The sequence below is a fragment of the Pinus tabuliformis genome, chromosome 1_2 (genome assembly GCF_031772625.1).
Source record: "Pinus tabuliformis cultivar Carrire ecotype Pingquan chromosome 1_2, CPIR1, whole genome shotgun sequence".
NCBI lineage: Eukaryota > Viridiplantae > Streptophyta > Pinopsida > Pinales > Pinaceae > Pinus > Pinus tabuliformis.
In genome coordinates, this window is record NC_142298.1 from 1,033,473,163 (window position 1) to 1,033,490,795 (window position 17,633).

Sequence of the window (17,633 nt, forward strand, 5' to 3'; positions counted from 1 at the left end):
GTGTTCACAGGGTATGTCTTTCCAGGACTATTCTTATCTTGGATTCCTAGTCCTCAAAGAATATCGGTCCTCTATGACTACTCTTATGTTGGATACCCTACCACATCCTCAAAGAGTATCGGATGCCAGATGCTTACCCAATCCTCCATTCTTTCTTCCCAAGTGAAGACAAGAATGATGTGTCTATCTCTCCCTCTCAATTAGGGAGGATATACCGATTCCACTGAAAGAATGTACCCATTCCTATAAAAGGAATGTACCCAAGCTCCCTCTTAACAAGGAACTTGTCCAAGCTCCCTCTTAGCTTAGGGACTTGTTTCCAGTAGCAACTCTTTATTCATTGGTGGAGATCAAGGGACCTTCAACTGCATGTAGTGCTCCTCCAATCGATGTCATGAATTTCATCTTTAACATTATGAAGTCTTCATCTTTGGGACTTATTCGTAGGGTATCAACCATCCATCACTTTCCTTCTCGAATCAAGGCAGTCATGTTATCCTAACTTTCATTTGAAAGTGATCCATTAGACCATATCTGGCTTTTCTTCATACAACCACTTTTTCCTCATCGTGTTTCCTCCAGGGTCTTCCATCCCACCACATGAGTACTAGTTGTGGGTGACTTCCACAACTCTCTTTTGGTAGCCCTGTATCAACCCATTCAGATATTGTTCAAAAATCAGAAGTGAACATCAAATCACAAATTACCTTTTGTGATGGCCCTTCATCATTACATCTGCTTGTTGCAACATCAACATCCTGCATACATATTGACACATCTCCAAGAAATTTAATGTCAAGGGTCTTCTTTCTTTACCAAGGTCTTCATACCTTTCCCATGGAGATATCATGTCCAATTCTTCTAGTTATTAGATGTTGATTTTCTTTTCGAAGTGACCATAGTTGCATCTTCCATGATCTCATATTTTTTCCTTTACATATTGCTTCCTAGGAACTCCCAATCATAGTTCCTTTGTCTTTGTCAACCACCTCATATTTTATATGAGGACATATTATGTTGACTTCATCTGGTTAATATGTGAACCATGCCTTCAATGCATCTTTTCAACAGAAGAGAACCCTTTCTTTTTTGTCATACTCGTGAAGTAGAGTATCTATCCTAGTTGCTTGCAACTATACGATGACATGACCTAACTTATCAAACATATGCATACATACTTCTTTCTTTTGGTCATCTAGACATCCCTCAGCAACTTCGTTTCCTTGATTGAAAGTATTTCAACCATGTCGACATGCTGCATTCCTTTGTCATCATACCACCATGCTTTCAAACAATGAATCCTATCCAAAGTGGGATTTTCAGCAAGACATTTGCTTCTTCCAAGGGATGAACCTTCTAATGAATGTTCCATCAGAGGATCCTAATTATCCTCATCTTGCAAGTGCTCCTTTTCAATGATGTATGATGAGCTTCCTACCAGATGACTCTCGTTTAACCATAAGTACTACTTATGCTTCAAATGAGTTTACCAAGAATTACTTCCTTCTATTGATGACTGCCATACACTTTTACTTCAACTATCTTTCAAGCTTCTTATGATGATGTCATGAGCTCTTGCTTCTATTGTATGCATTTATGATGCCATCCCTTAAACAATGCATCCTGTCATAATGCTTTTCTTCTTGACTGCCCTAGTGGAGGCCTTCTTCACCCTTTTCTCCATCTTGCTGAGATCCAGACATCCATAGTTATACAAATTCCTTCTTCCATCATGTTTCTTAGAACAAAGGTTCAACCCATCCATCTTTACTTCTTGTACCTGTAATATTTATTGACAAGCACCCCAAGCAAAGTATACAATACCAAAACATGATGCCAAGATTTTTAGGGTTTACATGCAATCAAGAGGTCATCCTAGGGCTTCTAAAGTTCAAACCCTAGATCAGATTCTATCCCCTCTTTATGTCATGCTAGGGTTCATCTTTTTCCCTAGAATACTAACAAACCCTAGAATCTTATCTTCAACCCAAAAATATCTTAAAATATATCATACATACCTTATGGTTACTTACCTTTGTCGAGATGACTTGCATTTCCAGATGCCATCTTCATCGATCTGTTTTCGGGTGTGAGATATTCTTCACTGTACTCATCTGCTGATTCTTCCAAGTATATGATTGCCACCGACCTTGGATTGATGTCCTTATAGCTTCATAGGTCCTTATGCAAAACTGATAGCTATAAGCATGTCACTGTTTCTCTCTAGCTTTGACATTTGTTTGATGACTAGATTACTTCAGGTCTGTTTCCTTGGATCTTTCAAACTTAATTACAGTGATCAGATATATATGAGATTGGTGACTGCCACATGTACTTGGTCACCACAGGATTTGAACTTTGTAAGAAGAGTAGAGTAGCAGTGTCACAAGGACACATCTTTGAAGAAGAGATCTATGCTATCACAGAGATAGAAAGATCTATGCTTCAAACTTTTAGCAAGTTTAGCATTCTTGACAGAGATCAAACGTATGCCCATAAGAGGATCAGGTTTTGGAATCCTTAATGAATTTGGATTGATGCTTCTTTTTAGAGTTTCCTTTATCAAATTTTTGCAAAATCTCAACTCTTGAATGGAGACTTCAAGGCATAGTTTTAAAAACCAGAAACGATGACTAGAATGGTCTACCTATTAAACTGGGTATCAACAATGTTCCACCAAGACTCAGGTGCGGGGAAACGTGTGGGAGTACCCTCAAATTTTAGGGAAATTTCGGGGGTGCGGGGAGACGTCGAGGTATATATATATATATATATATAAAATTCAAGTTCATATTCATTGTTCACTGTTCAATAATGAAAGCATAAAAATATTAAATAGACAATTGAATCATTGATCCATCCTCATCATTCATTTTGATACATACATCATTCATGAATCATATGACATACTCAAGTCTCATTATTGAATTATTCATACATACCATGAGATTCGATAAAAAAAATAAAAATCGATAATGAAATATTCAAATACATTGATTTGATTTTTGATTTTTGATTTTTTAATTTGGGTCTTATTAGACAAATTTAAAGGGGGACGCCTAGAAGCACCCTTTTTTGAAGCCTAGACGCACCCTTTTTGGGGAGTCTAGACTCCCACACTGAAGGGGGACGCCCAAACGCGCCCTTTTTGGGGAGTCTAGACTCCCACGTTGGGGAAACGCACCCCCTTGAGTCTCCCTGAGACTCCCCAAAAGGGGTGCATGGGGAAATGCACCCCCAAGAGACTCCCTATCCCGGGTGCGAGAGTGCGTGCACCCGACCCTGGGGGACGCGTCCCCGTGGAACACTGGGTTTCAAACCAGAACCGGTCAAACCGGGATTGGTCAGGTCTAAATGAACGTTTAAAAAAAATACATCAAATAATTTTTTTTAATGAAAAGAAAACTATTTCTAAGATTTAAAATCATGGTTCCAAGCCAATAGAGACAAAATATGCAAAGTTTGCTCATTTAGATACCATGTAAAGGTGAATATATCAAAATGGCACTGAGTGCAATACATATCATCGAAAAAATACATAAGCAATGAGGCTCTAAATGGCCTATAAAGTCCAAAAACAATGCTGCAAGCTATGAGGCCATTGGCCTACTACAAGACTACAAGTCTAGACTCTAGATTCTAGAGTCTACATATGATCATTCATCAAATTCATCACCACTAGTAGAAATAATCATCATCATCAGTAGGAGCTACATAGACAACAATGATTTAAGGAATCTCCATATTATTAGACAAAAACCAATAATAGGAAGTCCTATTGCTGCTACAAAAGAACGATTCAACATAAAATAAAACATCACCATGTCATAAATCTTAAACTAATATGATTTGTTGTTGCCAATACTCATTTTTTAACACAAATTCCAATGACTTAAAGCAAAAATCTCTTCATCCAAATTACATGCCTCTTTGACTGAAGACCAAATTGTTGTGTAGGTTTGATTCCTACAATTTCATGAAAAGTGTGCTGGAACAAATTGTCATTTAGTTTTGATTCTTTATGAGTACGATTTGATGAAGACTGTCTGTGGGTTTCATTTTTCAATCACTAAAATGGTGGAAACGAAGTAGATAGTTCTGGTAAGTCAAATGCTCTATAAATTTATGGATCTGTGTTAAGGAGAATTTGCCTAATCACTAGTCCGTATTGTGGCTACGAACTCACATATATTTGTGCAGTGTGGGTCCCATTGAAATGACCGTATCCTGCTGATAATTTCCTGGTTAAATTTCCCGTTTATTTTTCTCCATTTTGAAAGTGGAATTTCACCGTTAAAAACTCAGTCTCACTCGACCATCATTATGATTTAAAAGATCACACCGTTTTAATTATAATTGAAACAATAAAACGATGAACTCTCCTCAATTCCCTTTGGAAAAACCAGTTTCAGTAGATTGTAAATGTGATTTAGATTTTCATAGCATTGCAATTTATAGTTTAAACGGTTAAACAAAAAACTCCACCATTCAGTTATTTCCAATTAATTATAATTTAAATGGTAAAACAACAAACTCCTATGCGGCCTTGGCAACTGACCAACCGGTTTAGGATAGAACTGACCGATTTTACCATAAATCGGCCTGTTAGCACCGATTTTTCTGTTTTTTGGGCGAAGGGAGGGGTCAAACCCGGTTTTTTTGTCAGTTTGACCGGTTACTGGTTCAAACCGGTCGGATTTTAAAACACTGCTTCAAGGTAGTTATATATACCTCAGAATCTGGGATATGTGGTTATTTGTAGATTAGACTTCATGTAACGGTGCAAATAATCCATACTTATTTTGTTCAAAATCCCGGCTTGCAACTTAACTTATTTTGATTCCATATTTTGGCTCTAGATCTTGACTGAAATTCGGTGCTACTTCTTTGGTGGATACCCTAGATTCTCCACAAATGAGAGGAATTACAGCCCATAAAATTAATTCTGATCTCTTCTTCTTGATATGATGGAGCGAGGTTCCCAAGAATGGTTAAAGTGTAGGAACTAGGGTTTTTGAGATCTTCTTTTATCGACTTCCTTCGAGATGATGATGATGTAATCTTTGTCCTTGAAATGCCTTGGAGATGAGAGGATCTTCTTGATGATTTGATGCCCTTGATAACCTTCTAGAACTTCGGTTCTTGAGTGTCCTTTATTGAGCTGCCATTCCTTCACTTGTCACATTAGCTTTGATACCATGTTGAGAAATCTAGGGGACGCAATGTAGATGATTTCTCTTCATGATAACTATTTGTGATATATTTTTACTTTTCTTGTGTAGCTTCTTCTTTCATTTGGTTATTATTAATTTATTATTATTCTCTTCCTCAAACAACTACCAAATAATAAGACAAAGGACATAAGATATAGGCGATCAACCAAGGCCAAAACCTCTCCAATCTGAGAGGAAAACCCATGAGAAATCTTCTTCTAATAGAATCTTCAAATTGATGAATTCCAAGACCTAGAACCTTGACAAAGACTTCTAGTCAAAGACACCTCGAAGACCAAATCCAATTTCTTTCTTGTAGAAGTTTCTTCTCACAATGTCAACTCAAGCCAAATATGTCCTTTAAGCCTTCAGACCTACAATGATGACTGCAACTTCGACCTTCTAAGTCTGGAATTCTCAACCTCGTGTAGCTCCCTGTACTTTTCACACGTGTGAGGTAATTTGGGCAGTTTTAGTCCTTCTTTTCCTTCGCTTGACTCAACTGCTTTTCTTCCAGACTTCGGTCTTTGATATGGACTATTTTGATACTGATCTAGGCTTCTTTGAGATGGCAGTGACTTGATCTCTTTGTTGTAGATGATGCCCTAGCCACAGTCTGCACGTGTGAAGTTTTTAGCACAAAAACAGTCTTGAAAATGTGCCTTTTCTTCTTCTTGTCCCACTCTTTCCTTCGCTAATTTCTAAGCTCTTAGTTGAGTTTCTTGTGTGTGATCCTTGCCCCTAAAGTTTGTTGACTAGACTTCTTTATATAGGCACTCTGTCACATTCATTAGGCCGACTTGTAGCTACCCCCAGGCTGACTTGTTGCTTCATGAGGCTGACTTGATGTTTGCTTCTTTGACAAGGTCTTGGAGGGTCTTTTGACTCTATTTGACTCAAATAAATTTCTTAATATGTAACATGCCCCAAATGGGTCTTTCATACATGACAATGACACATAAGCCCTAGAAGATCTCAATGGGAGCTTGACCTATAAAATAAATTCTTCTTGAACATGAAACCCATGCCTCAAGATCAACAATAATAAATTTATTTTTCTCATTGCATCAAATACATAAAATCCTGATTACATGTGTCATTATGAAGACCAAACCTAGTTACTTTTTTCAACAGAAGGTAGTGTCATTGTAAACCCATTCTGCAGGTTATGTAATGTAAATGATCCTAGTAAGACCTTGAATGTATTTAACAACCTAGGTAAGCCTATTATTTTGGCAAAAAATTTCATCCTAAGAGATTTTTTGTCTCCCTGACTCATGCGTGTTTCTAAACATAGATGGTCAGCAAAGTTTTTCCTTCCAGCCTCACCCCAAAACTAGGGTGGAATTTTTTGTCAAAGTCTTAGGTGAGTCCTAGTGTTCTAGTCGAATCTTATGCAAAAGTGATTTGAGAATAATTTAAGTTAGTTGGCTAAATTATTTTATAACAAATCACTTGGTCTACTAGATCATGTTGTGCCACAAAATTGGGTATGTGTCTTGAGGGTCTAAGCCAAATGTGTATTCCCCCTTTGAGGGCTATAAATGTAAACATATTATGTAAATGAGGGTGGAAAAATATTAAATCCCCTCATGTGTCAGTTAATTAATTTTTCTGGCAAAATGAAATTAAATCCTAAGCTAGAAAATTAATTAATTAGAGTCAAATTAAATTGTCTTAGGAAAATTAATTCTCCAAGTGGAAAAATTCGTGGGTCTTAAAAGAATAAATTTTTGAAGGTCCTCCACCAAGAGAATATTGTATATTTAAAAAAAAATTGGACCCTTGGACCTTGGTGGTTAAGTGAAAGTCAAATTTTTTAGGAAATTAGCTCAAAATAATTAATTTTGAGTTAATAAAAATGGAATTAAATGATAAATTCAAAAATTCTCCAAAAATAAAAACTCAACGGCTAAGATTAAAAGATGATCAAGTATTTTTCGACGACCGAGATTATTTTGACAAGGATCAAAGAAACTAGCCATTAGTTTTCCACTTGGAGGATTTATCTATAAATTAGACAACCATTTGAGTCTCTAACCATCTGATTTTTGGCTAAGAAATTGCTGCTGAAGCAATTGTGTAAACTATTGTCCCGCTGGGAACTATTTCTTCTATCATAATAAAGACTTTGGGGTGATACGGTGATGTGTGGTTTGACGGCTGGGTCTGTTGGGTGAAACCCGCGAGGTCACTCTTCAAATCTCATTGAGTATAGTGTCCTGCTATGGTGTGCGGCTCAAGGAGTAGACTCCCCTTATCCGTGAGTCTCGGCTCTTGCCAAAATCATAAGAATTTAGTATATCTGGCTTGCAGGTTGTTGGATGTACTCTTGGTGTTATAGTGGCAGCTACGAGGGTTGATCATGGGTCTCCCTTAGATTAGGCCTGGCAGTTACCAATTCACCACGTTGTTAAAAAAATAAATAAAGACTTTGGGGTGCAACTCGAGGTGTAATTGTTCATTGATTTGTGGTATGTACTGACGACGACCTTTCTATCTGTGCTAATATATGACTATTTTGAGATAAAGACAGTGTTTGCAGGTACTTCATTCCTTAGTATCCAAGTTCACAAACCATGGGCAAGGATCATTTTCACTTGGATCCTGAATATTTATGTGGTGGATTAAATCTTCGCTAAGGCTATAATGTGCATGGAGTTTCTAAAGCGTTTTTAGCCATTTATCAAAGAAAATAGCCACAAAAATATTTTTCTCAAAAATTTTAATTTTCATAACCTTTGTATATTTGGAAATTTTGTAAATAATTTGTAAATTATTTTTGCTAACTTGGGTTTTGGGGTTTTAAGAATTTTTGTATATATTTGGGGTTTGGGTGTTTTATTTTCATTTTTGCAGGTTGAATCAAGAGATCAAGCTGAAGTAGAGCTAGATCTAGGCCCTTGAGGGTAAGATCTAGTCTCTAGAAAAATTTTGCAGGGCTACCCACTGAAGATTTTGCAGCAAAATTCAGATCTAGAGAAGATTTTTTTTTTTTTTTTTTTTAGAAGCGAGGGTTTCACTTTTCAGGCCTCTTGGGCCCAAATCCAACCTCCTCTAGCCCTGCGTCAACCTCTAAGGCCCTTGTGTCAGCGTTTCCGGCCTCTTGGAGGCAGGCTGTAGCCTCCAAGGGCCTCGACCCTTCTTACTAGCCCTTGTGTTGGGGTTTTGAGGCCTTAAGTGCCCTGGCTGTGGGCTTAAGGAGCCTCGACCCCCTCTGAGACCCTAGAAGGCTGCTTTAGGGCTAGTCGTGGGCTTTTTAGCTCCTAAACCCTAGCCGTCTTGCCCTCTAAGCCTCAGCGTCCAGCCTTTGAGCCCTTATCCCTCCAGCGTTGCCCCTTTTTGACCTTCTCTTGCCATTTTGACCCCTGATATGCCATCCTAGCCTCCTCTTCCCTCAACGCTAGTCCTTTTAGGCATAGCATAGGCCGTCTTTGGCCTATTTTTCCCTAGTTCCATCCCTGAATTTTTTGAGACTGATTCCTTGGTGGTTTTGCAAGAGAAAGTTGCTCAAAACTTGTGTTTTCAGGTGCAAGATCATTGGAGAAATTTTGGGTTGCTTGGGCAAGTTGATCTTCAAGGCCTTGGGCCTAGGGTTTTCTCTCTAAACCCTCATTTTGCTTCTGTTTTATTACAACAGTGATAACAGTCATATAATAGCCCAAAAACCACATTTAATTTGGTAAAAATCACTCAAAATTGCAAATTTTAAATTTTCCTAAATTTTGGCCACTTGGGTATCTTTAGCCTAGATCTAAAAATTTTCTTGCTGGAATTTACTGCGTAAATTACTGAATCAAGTCTGCAATTTTTTGAATCACACATCTAAAGAGGGCTCAAAATTTGATTTATTTATTTTTATTTTTATTTAATTTGTATTTATTTTTTTATTTTAATTGAGTTTCAGTAAATTTTTCCTATTTTTGGGCATATTGGGCACTTGTTATAACATCATTAGCTTGCCGATCTGTTGATTTATTTACTGCTGTAATAAGTTGTTTCAGATTTGATATATTACTGAATACATCATCATAAAGTGGGCTAAGTACATAAATTTACATTTGCTAGCCATTGGAAAGTTTTATGGTTTATATGTTAGGTAAATGCTATGATCTAAAGTGACTTCATTGCTGCTCTCATAAATCTAATAAAGTGCTGAAATTTTCTGAAGTATTATTGCTGATTTGATTTTTGAGATCTAACGCTTGCTTGTCTCATTTTAAGTTTACAAAAATTTTCTGAATTTTGCACTAGAAGCATTCCTACACTTAAATTCTAAATCTCTGATTGTTATAAGTTGCTTTAACACTTGAGATCTAATCGACATCATTGTGTTTGACATCTAATTGAGGCATTGTTAAGAAATCATTGGATAACTGCTCTAAGTTAGAGATCATAATCTTAAGAGGCTTTAATATCTTGGTTGTCTATCTTAAGCACTTGGCATCTTAAGTTTCATTGGTTAAACACTTGTGGAATATTGTTGAACATTGGCACTTGTGTCTTTAAGCACCTATCTTGTCTTAAGATTGTTATCTAATCATTGTTAAGTACTCTTGCTATAAGGTAATTTACACTAAGTACTTAAATAACATAAACTAATTTTAACTCAAGATAAATTTCACTCATAATCGTTACACAAGCATCCTAGGACTTAGTTTACATTAATAATTTTACCTCCAAGCATAAGCTTGGTTGATAGACTCCTAGGGCAACCCTTTTCCAATTAGCTTGAGGGATTGAACTCTTCTTAGTGGTTAACACAGTGACTTTGCAGTCGTCAAAGCCACAGTCTCTACAGTGCCGGAGGCACTGGGTGGGTGGAACATAGGGGGAGGTATCGTTAATTAGACCACTGCTTGCTTCCCGTTGGCTTCCATTTCACAACCTACTCTGAAGACTGTTTCTCAAAACAATTAAGGGAGAGGTTCAACTTAGACTAGGCATTTAAGCTAAAATAACCAACATCCTTGCATCACACCTAGCTCTTAGGAATTGCATATCATATAGGATAGTCTATCATATTAAGCAACGGGTGTCCATCCAGTTACTTGGTTTCAATTTATAATAAGCAAGAATTGTGACTCCATAAGGCATTGGTCTCATACTTGAAATCTAATCTAATCCTTAATCTTGCTAAAATTCTACCGAGTAGCTAGGCCATTCATCCGTGTCTCCCAAGCAAGTTGGTTCCTAACTTGTTTTCCTCCACTTCATTTCCATAGGGACTACCCCCCATAGGCTGCTGTTGGGAGACAACTAAAATGAAGTGGGCAGGGATCAGAGTGACAACCCCCACCTTGAGCGGTTGTCATGGTCCCTGTACAATCTAGACGACAACAAGTAGATGCCTCTTAACACTATGAACTAGCTATGTAGGTCAAAGGAAGGGATATTAAACGGGAAGGTCTGAGTGAATGGGAGACTAAACTTCCTGAAGGACTGACGACTACATGGTCACTTGTAGAAAAGAAGTTCAATGGAATTTTTAGGTTTTCTATATAAATGCTTATGTGCAAGAATCTTCACCATTTTCTTTGAGCTTAATCCATGAATTTCACCCTTCTCTGGTTTATCGTTCCTTTGATTTTGAATGTGGTTATCATGGAATGAAGTATAAGATGGAAAAATGTTGCGAGGATAATACATATTGATTAGGAAAGATACCAATCAAGGCTCTCTTATATATTTAGTTAACCACAATGACAGTCAGAATTCAGCAAGGTTTATGGAATTTACACATGTTAGAGGTGAATTTTAAAGTAGATTTCAGCTTAGCAACCAAAGAAAAAATGTGAGACTTGTCTGTATTTTGATGTGTATGTTTCTGTTGTACAATTAATAGGAGGTTATAGGTGTTATGTACCTCTGATATTTAAGAGGTGAACATGGTCTTAACCAGTGTTATCAGAACTGGACCAGAACCAGTTGAACCAATCGGTCCGACCATGTTGAGGCCCTAACCAGTTTGACCAGTGGCACAGAATGGGAAAAGGCTGGTTCAGTACTAAACTGGCTGGTTTCATACAATGCGACTAAGGACCCTCAAAACACAATTATATATATATATATATAGATATAATTTATGAGTGGTGCAGACTAATATTCAACCCTGGGGCCCTACGAATGCCATGTATTTAATGGTAATGTTAAATTCTTAAAGTTAATTAAATTTTTAACATAAGTGTTTTAGGATGTTTGAGAGTGGTAGCAACCTCATTGGATTTCATATGGAGAATGTAAAATTTTAGATCCCACTCAAATTGCAGCAGACTTAATGATTTTCAGGATATCATAATTGGGGCGATCACAATGTTTCCATTGGATTCCGTGATGTATGAGGGTTTGGAACTGACATTTCATCAAGTGCACCAAACCCTCTATGTACCTCAATGTTGGTGGCATTGATTGTTGAGCTCCTTTGTCATGACCCTAGTAAAAATGTACCCATCGCTAGAACAAGATCTTGATTTGACATTTTAAGCTTTTTCTATCTTATTTTAACACTTAGACGGTTATATTGATGATGAAAATCTGAATATAGTCAATGATCTTGATGATATGTAGGTAATTGTTGTAGCATAATTTTTTTTGGACTCTAGAGGCCATCGAGAGCAGTGTTGCAAACATCGCGATAACATTGCCACATCACAATTTTTTTACAAACGTTGATTTTATTGACCAAAAAATTCGCAGATTTTTAAGTTTGAAAAATCAGGAAAATCAGGATAAAATTGTAAAAATTGCAAAAAGAAATAAAAAATCATGAGTCAATGCAAAAATTGTCCTAAGTCACCTTTTTTGATATTTTGTATTTTTTTTTTAAATTTTAATGATGTTTACCAATCTTTACCAATATTTTCCCAATTTTTATTATTTTTTCATTTTTTAACCCTTGTCGATTTTATCTCGATGCCAATTTCAGCAGCATTGATCTAGAGCCTGATGTATTTTTGGTTCAGAGATGGATTGTAGTTGCTGTTGTGGTTATATGCACCTTTGCTATAAATATGAGAAACTTTGCATAATTGTTTATAATGGTTTGGATTCATATGGATGCTCACATGTGTGCATGCACACACATATATATTTTTTAAATTTGTATATTTATGTACATTTTGGTTGACTGGTTCTTTTTTCCCATTTTTTCTGGTTCTGTCTGGTTCCCAGTTTTGGGGCCGACTGGTTTGATGATTAGTCCAGTTCTGATAACATTGGTCTTAACTTGAACTTTAATCTGAATAATAAACATGCAAATTCAAGCAGTATCCAATAGTGAGTCACATTTACAAGCAAATTTCAGACGAAGGCCAGCAAATGTCATTTACAAATTTCAATTCTTGTTTTTTAAAGCACTGTTTTGGATACTGCATGCATATGGAGACAAATATCTAAACTATCTTTCACTGATGACAGTTTGCTGTTTGTGCATCATTGAAAACATAACTGTACTTCTTGCAACATCATTTCCTTATTCATGTTTACATTAGTTAGATTCTGGAAAATGTATGGGGCCTGTCTGAAGTTATGGTAATAGCACAGCCTTGCCAACTATCCTTATGTAGGCTATCATTGTTCCATTGATTACTTCAGAACTGTGATGTCTGTGTCAGCGATATACTGGGAAATTAAAACCTTGTTTGCAGGAGGGTTGGCTTCCCTTCATCATGACTTTATTTACCTAACTATGTGATTTTCTCACGAGTTTGCCAAAATACAAATTCAATTAGAGGCAGTGAAATAATTCTTCTAATTGTCTTGTATGGAAGTTATCTAATCGTGATTCTGAATTACACAACTGCAGGTGGATATCATAGGCGTTAATTGCTACTCATCAAAGGACTTGTGGACATGGAAGAATGAAGGGATTGTTCTACCAGGCGAGAAAGTCAATAAGACGCATGACCTGTATGTCAGCAATGTGCTTGAGAGGCCCAAAGTGATTTATAATGATCACACCAAACAATATGTAATGTGGATGCACATTGACAATGCTAACTATTCCAAAGCTTCTGTTGGTGTGGCAGTCAGTTCCTCCCCCACTGGGCCATTCCAGTATCTTGGCAGCAAACAGCCACATGGTTTTGATAGCCGAGATATGACAGTATTTAAAGATGACAATGGTCAAGCTTATATTGTCTATTCATCAGAAGACAATAGTGAATTGCATATTGGCCAGTTGACAGAAGACTACAAGGATCTTACTAAAGTCATGCGAAGGGCTTTGGTTGGAGAGCATAGAGAGGCACCTGCTGTTTTCAAGCACAGGGGCCTATATTATATGATCACTTCTGGTTGTACTGGCTGGGCCCCAAATACAGCATTGGCTCATTCAGCAGAGTCTATGCTAGGACCTTGGGAAACATTGGGGAACCCATGCATGGGGGGTAACGAAGATTTTAGAAGAACTACATTTTTTGCCCAGGGAACATTTGTTTTACCTCTTCCTGGCATGCCTTATACATTTATATTTATGGCAGATCGATGGAACCCAGCTGAATTAAGAGACTCACGTTATGTTTGGTTGCCTCTCACAATGGATGGGCCTGCAGACGAGCCCTTAGAGGATGATTTTGAGTTCCCTCTGTGGTCAAGGGTGTCTATTTATTGGCATAAGCAATGGAAGCTTCCAGAAGGATGGAATTCACCATTGCCCAATCAAACTAGTTAGTGATAGATAGTCTGTATTCTAATAACATTACATGATTCCTAGGTTACTGCATTCTTGGTCATTTGCAATGGCCAGTATATTAGCGCTGTGACAAGTGCATGTTCCAATAGCATCGTCTATATTTAGCAAACGTGATTTCAAAAAGAAAAACTATTGGACAGAAGCCATCTAACACCATTTTCTTTCTTTAGGTGTTGAAAAAAGATGAAAAAGCTGATTCTACCACATATCCTAAACCAAATGTCTACAGCTCTTGTAAAAGTTGGTCTATCCAGCAAATGATTAATAGAAATTACTTGCTGTCTTCAAGTGCATTTTTAGAGTGTAGTCCTTTTACATTTAGTAGTGACATGTTTACTTCGTTTATAACTTGATTGCCTTTGTATCTTTTTGATTTTACAAGTTTAGGGTCATCAGCAACTGGCTAATCATATTGAAGTGATTCATCATATGTAGCTACTTGACTCTTTTGAGTTGTAGGCTTATTCTTGTGACTTTTATCACATATCTACTTATTCATGAAATGGTTGTTTCTGGAGAAGTTTCTTCAAGAAACATGCCCCAAGGGAAGGGATTGTTCAGAAATATAGCTCGAGCAGAAACTTCTTGCGCAGGTTCACTGTGAACATGCAAGAAGTAGTTCAAGACATTTCTTTGGCTACTACCTTAGAGAGGTGATCACTAAGATCACTAATTTTATCTCGTAATTTCACTTGAAAAATAAAAGAAAAAGTGAAAGTCATATGTTTTTAAGTAAACTAGACTTAAAATCTAAATGAATCTTCTAGAAGTTCTACAACATCAGTGACTTTGGTCATTATTTACTTTTTAACCATACATCTCATGATTTGAATAGGTGGCAGCTAGGATTGAGGAGATTAGTTGTTAGGATTGAAGAGAGTAGTTATCCTCTCTTAAAGCATAAATAGGACAAGATATGTGATATCTCACACACATGAGAAGAGAACAAGAGAGCTGGATGAAGGAAGATCACCTCCCGAAGAGATGAAGAGCAGATTTGCTAAAGAGACTAGCAAGTACTGTGGGCCATACACTTTGTATTACTGCTAAAGACTTTTTCTCATGCACAATCCATACATCTTCAGATCTGGCCATACACCTTCAAATCTGGGCATATGATAGTATTGTTGGAGTGCGTTTCAGTGATCAAGAGGGAGAAAGAGCAATTTGTTGTCCAGGAAAGGAAGAAAGAGTGGGCTATACAGCTGTAGCTGTACTCTCTTTCCACATGTCATACAATGTTGTTTGAGGTGATTTTATTGACCATACAGCTGCTGTTTCAAAGCAGGCTGCAAAGGTCACCTTCTAAGCTTTGATTAGAGGATTGAAAATCTGATTTGAAGGAGAAATCCTCGTGTATGTGTTTTATTTCTTCTATTATTTATTTTTCAGCTATTTGTGTGATGGATGCATATTGCATTATTTAAAATTTAATTTTCTGCTGTTAAATAAATTCTGTTTGACTTTTTTAGCATGAGAATATTATGACAATAGTCACCCAGCCTTGAAAAATTTGTTGAAAATGTAGCGATGGAAGGTCTTCTGGTTTGTGCCTTAGCTAATGAAGACCACGAGTTTGTCTTTCTCTAGCATGAGTACGAGTTCATGAGATAGACTTCAGTTACGGTGGGTTTATTTCCAGTTTACTGGAGTGGTCATCAAGATTACATGCGTAGTGTTGGAGCATCAATTACGTCGAGTCTTCTTCAGTTTGACTACAGGACATGGTGGCAGTTACAAGTTGAGTTAGAATGAGTTAAGACTTTAGTATTGATTGGAAAGAGAACGAGCTTAGTTCTCAGTTAACTCGCAATAACAACTAGAGAGAATCAAGGAGGAACTCGAGCTAGTTAACTAGGACATGCTCTAGTTAACTAGCAAAATCAACTCTAGACTCTAGTGTGAACTGCTAATTCGACTAGGCCTCTTGCATGCTCAAATTTTATCTATAAAGAGGAGGACGAAGGCACATAATTCACTGTCTCGTGAGATCATTCTTTGTGTGTGAGGTGCGCATATTTGAGGAGCTTGTGCATTAGAAAATAGGAGGCCACAAGTGCACAAGGAAATAGGAGATTTGAGCTAGAAAATAGTAGCAGAATTGTGTGCTAGGAAATAGGAGAAGTGCGCAAGGAAATAGGGCTCTAGTGCGCAAGGAAATAGGAGTAGTGTTCAAGGATTCTCAGGGCAAGTCTAGGCTATTCAGTAGGAGAACAATTGTGTTCTTAGAGACAGATTGCTAGCTACTGAAAGCAACGTGAATTGTAATAGATCCAAATCCAATTGCTCAAGAACAATCAATAAAATACCACAACAAAGAGCAGGTTTTCCCTTTTGGGTTTCTGGGTAAAGCAAGTGTGTCAATTTGTGTGCATGTGTTTTTTATCTCTCGATTATTTTCCGCTGCTTATAAAGTGTTAAAAAACTGTATATCTTGGTGAAAGTAAATTTGGTTTCAATTTTCATTAATTCATCTAAGTAATTGCAGAGTTCCAAAGAAAATTAACAAAAATTTTGTGCTATAAGAGCAATTTCTTAGATTGAGATTCTTGTTAGTTTTTGTAGCTTGGACAGGTGTTCAGTCTCAGATGGTGTCTGTTACTTTTTGGAGTAGCAGCAAACATGTGCTCTAGTTTCTATGGTGTCTAAGAGGCTAAGGAACTTAGGATCTCCAAAACCCAGAAAAGGTTTCGCGAAAAAAGCCTTAGAGACACCTTAATTAGATTAATTAGCCATAATTAAAATATTTCCTAAGTCTAACTTAGGAAAAGTGGTTAATTAAATCAGATTAATTGAGGGAGGTTGATTTTGCTCTAGAGACTTCCGGAAAAGTTAATTGACGGAGTCAAGATGATCATAGCCATCGATTGAGATGTGATCATGGTTGTTGGTTGCCCAACAAAAGATTATAAGAGCAAGGTCGATGGGGTTGGAGAAGACACTGTGAACATTCAAGAAATTCGACTTACCCAGTTGTAGTGATTCAACAAGGGGTAGTTGAAGCTAGGGAAGCATCAGAAGCATGGGTTCAACATAGATTTGGGGAGTAGGATTCTAGAGGAGTTTTCCTCAGTATTTTCCAGCGTCCGAGAGACAAGAAGAGGAGGTTGAAATAGCAATGCGAGTTAGCTAGTTTATCTAGTGCGAGTTGTCGGAGAGACCATGTTTCAGTTGCCAGTTGCCAGTTGCCGGATTTGTATCCCGAAGGTAGAGCGAGGGGGTCTAACAACTACAGGAGGAAAAACGACTTGTAGGGAGGCATTCCCAGGGGTTACACGAATTTACCAGAGCCACTAGTACGCATTTCTGGGCAGAGGTGCGAATAGCCTGAGGAAGTGTGAGTGGCTAGATAGGGCCAGATCGAGTTGCAGAGGGAGACAATTAGTCTCCAGATTATTTTGTGAGATCGATATTAGCCGAAGGTTTGCCAGTAAAAGGCAACCAATTGTAATTTCTCAAATTGCTGAATAATAATAAAACCCTCATCTGCTGCACTGGTTTTCCTTTTGGAGTTTTTCTAAGGACATTTGTCCAAAAATAAAGGTGTCATAATTTTTATGTGTGTGTGCATATTTCTCAATTCCAGTTTCTATCTTTCGCAACATTTTTTTATTTGTGAATATTGCAATAGTGATTTAATTGTTAATTGCCGTAAGTTAATTTACAGAAGACAAAGAATTTCTAGTAGATAGAAGATTAAATTCCAGTTATTGCAATTGTGGAAATTT

General features: G+C 37.2%; 1 protein-coding gene across 3 annotated transcripts in view; it reads left to right on the forward strand.

Moving 5' to 3' along the window:
• The window catches only part of LOC149209655 (uncharacterized), a 64,537-nt gene extending 50,339 nt beyond the window's left edge, over window positions 1–14,198 (forward strand). For all 3 annotated transcript variants that reach the window (XM_089396438.1, XM_089396436.1, XM_089396437.1), the window contains one exon: window positions 13,018–14,198. In XM_089396438.1, the coding sequence (XP_089252564.1) occupies window positions 13,018–13,884 (867 nt within the window). In that variant the 3' untranslated portion in view covers window positions 13,885–14,198. The remainder of the gene's footprint in view (window positions 1–13,017) is intronic.
• The last annotated feature ends 3,435 nt before the right edge of the window (window positions 14,199–17,633 follow it).